General features: G+C 40.2%; 1 protein-coding gene across 6 annotated transcripts in view; it reads right to left on the reverse strand.

Annotated features, from left to right (window-relative positions):
* Window positions 1-781, reverse strand: part of LOC107557017 (mitotic checkpoint serine/threonine-protein kinase BUB1 beta-like) — a 21,667-nt gene that overhangs the window by 10,579 nt on the left and 10,307 nt on the right. For 4 of the 6 annotated variants that reach the window (XM_016240306.1, XM_016240308.1, XM_016240305.1 and 1 more), the window contains exons 8-9: window positions 537-624; window positions 208-452 (exon numbers count right to left, since the gene is read on the reverse strand). In XM_016240306.1, the coding sequence (XP_016095792.1) occupies window positions 208-452; window positions 537-624 (333 nt within the window). The remainder of the gene's footprint in view (window positions 1-207; window positions 453-536; window positions 625-781) is intronic. The other 2 variants (XM_016240310.1, XM_016240307.1) reach the window with 1 other exon arrangement.

The following is a 781-nucleotide window of genomic DNA, read 5'->3' on the forward strand; positions in this document are numbered from 1 at the left end:
TGTTAATTTCACCAAAAAAAAAAAAAAAAAAAAAGTAAATAAAAACACAAATACTAAATGTATATAAGAAAAGAAAAAGTAAAGAAAATAAAGAAGATTTTATGCATTTGCATAAAAAAAGTGCAATAACATGACATTTTAATGCAAATTATGAACATTTCCAGGCAGTTAAATGACAGTAAATGAACACGAGTCAAACTGAAGTACCTGAGCTTTTTCTCCTCGGCGCTCGCGTTAGAGTTCGTTGCTTTACTGGATTCTGGAACCGTTCGGCTCAGATTCTCCATCAGGCCCGATTCGGACGCTTTTGGCCTCTCGACTCCTGCAAACGGAGTGGAGGCGAGCTGGGCGGCACGGGCGAATTCACACGTGTCGTCTGGACTCCGGCACAGAGTCTTATTCCAGTGGCCGTTGATGATGGCTTCCTCAGAGCGAGAGATGGACGCGTCCTGCCAACAAACGAACACACCACGGTCACTGCCACTGATGAGAAAACTAGACATTAATTACAAGTACTGAATTAATTCTGATCTCACTTTGTCAGTAGAGCGCTCTGCTTTTGGCTTTGGCCCTTTCAGACTCAAGGTGGGCAGCTTCAGAGATTTACGGTTCGCCGAAGAGGATCTTAATGTGAAAAAAAGAAACAAAACACAGGCAGTGTAGATTAAACTGAAACATGGACTGAGAGCAGCCAAGAACAGAAAGAAACAATGAAAAACAGAGAGAGAAAAGGGGAAAAAAGAAACAAATGAACAAAAAAAAAAAAAAAAAAAAAAAAAAG

Source organism: Sinocyclocheilus grahami, unplaced genomic scaffold (assembly GCF_001515645.1).
Source record: "Sinocyclocheilus grahami isolate Dianchi unplaced genomic scaffold, SAMN03320097.WGS_v1.1 scaffold587.1, whole genome shotgun sequence".
Lineage (NCBI taxonomy): Eukaryota > Metazoa > Chordata > Actinopteri > Cypriniformes > Cyprinidae > Sinocyclocheilus > Sinocyclocheilus grahami.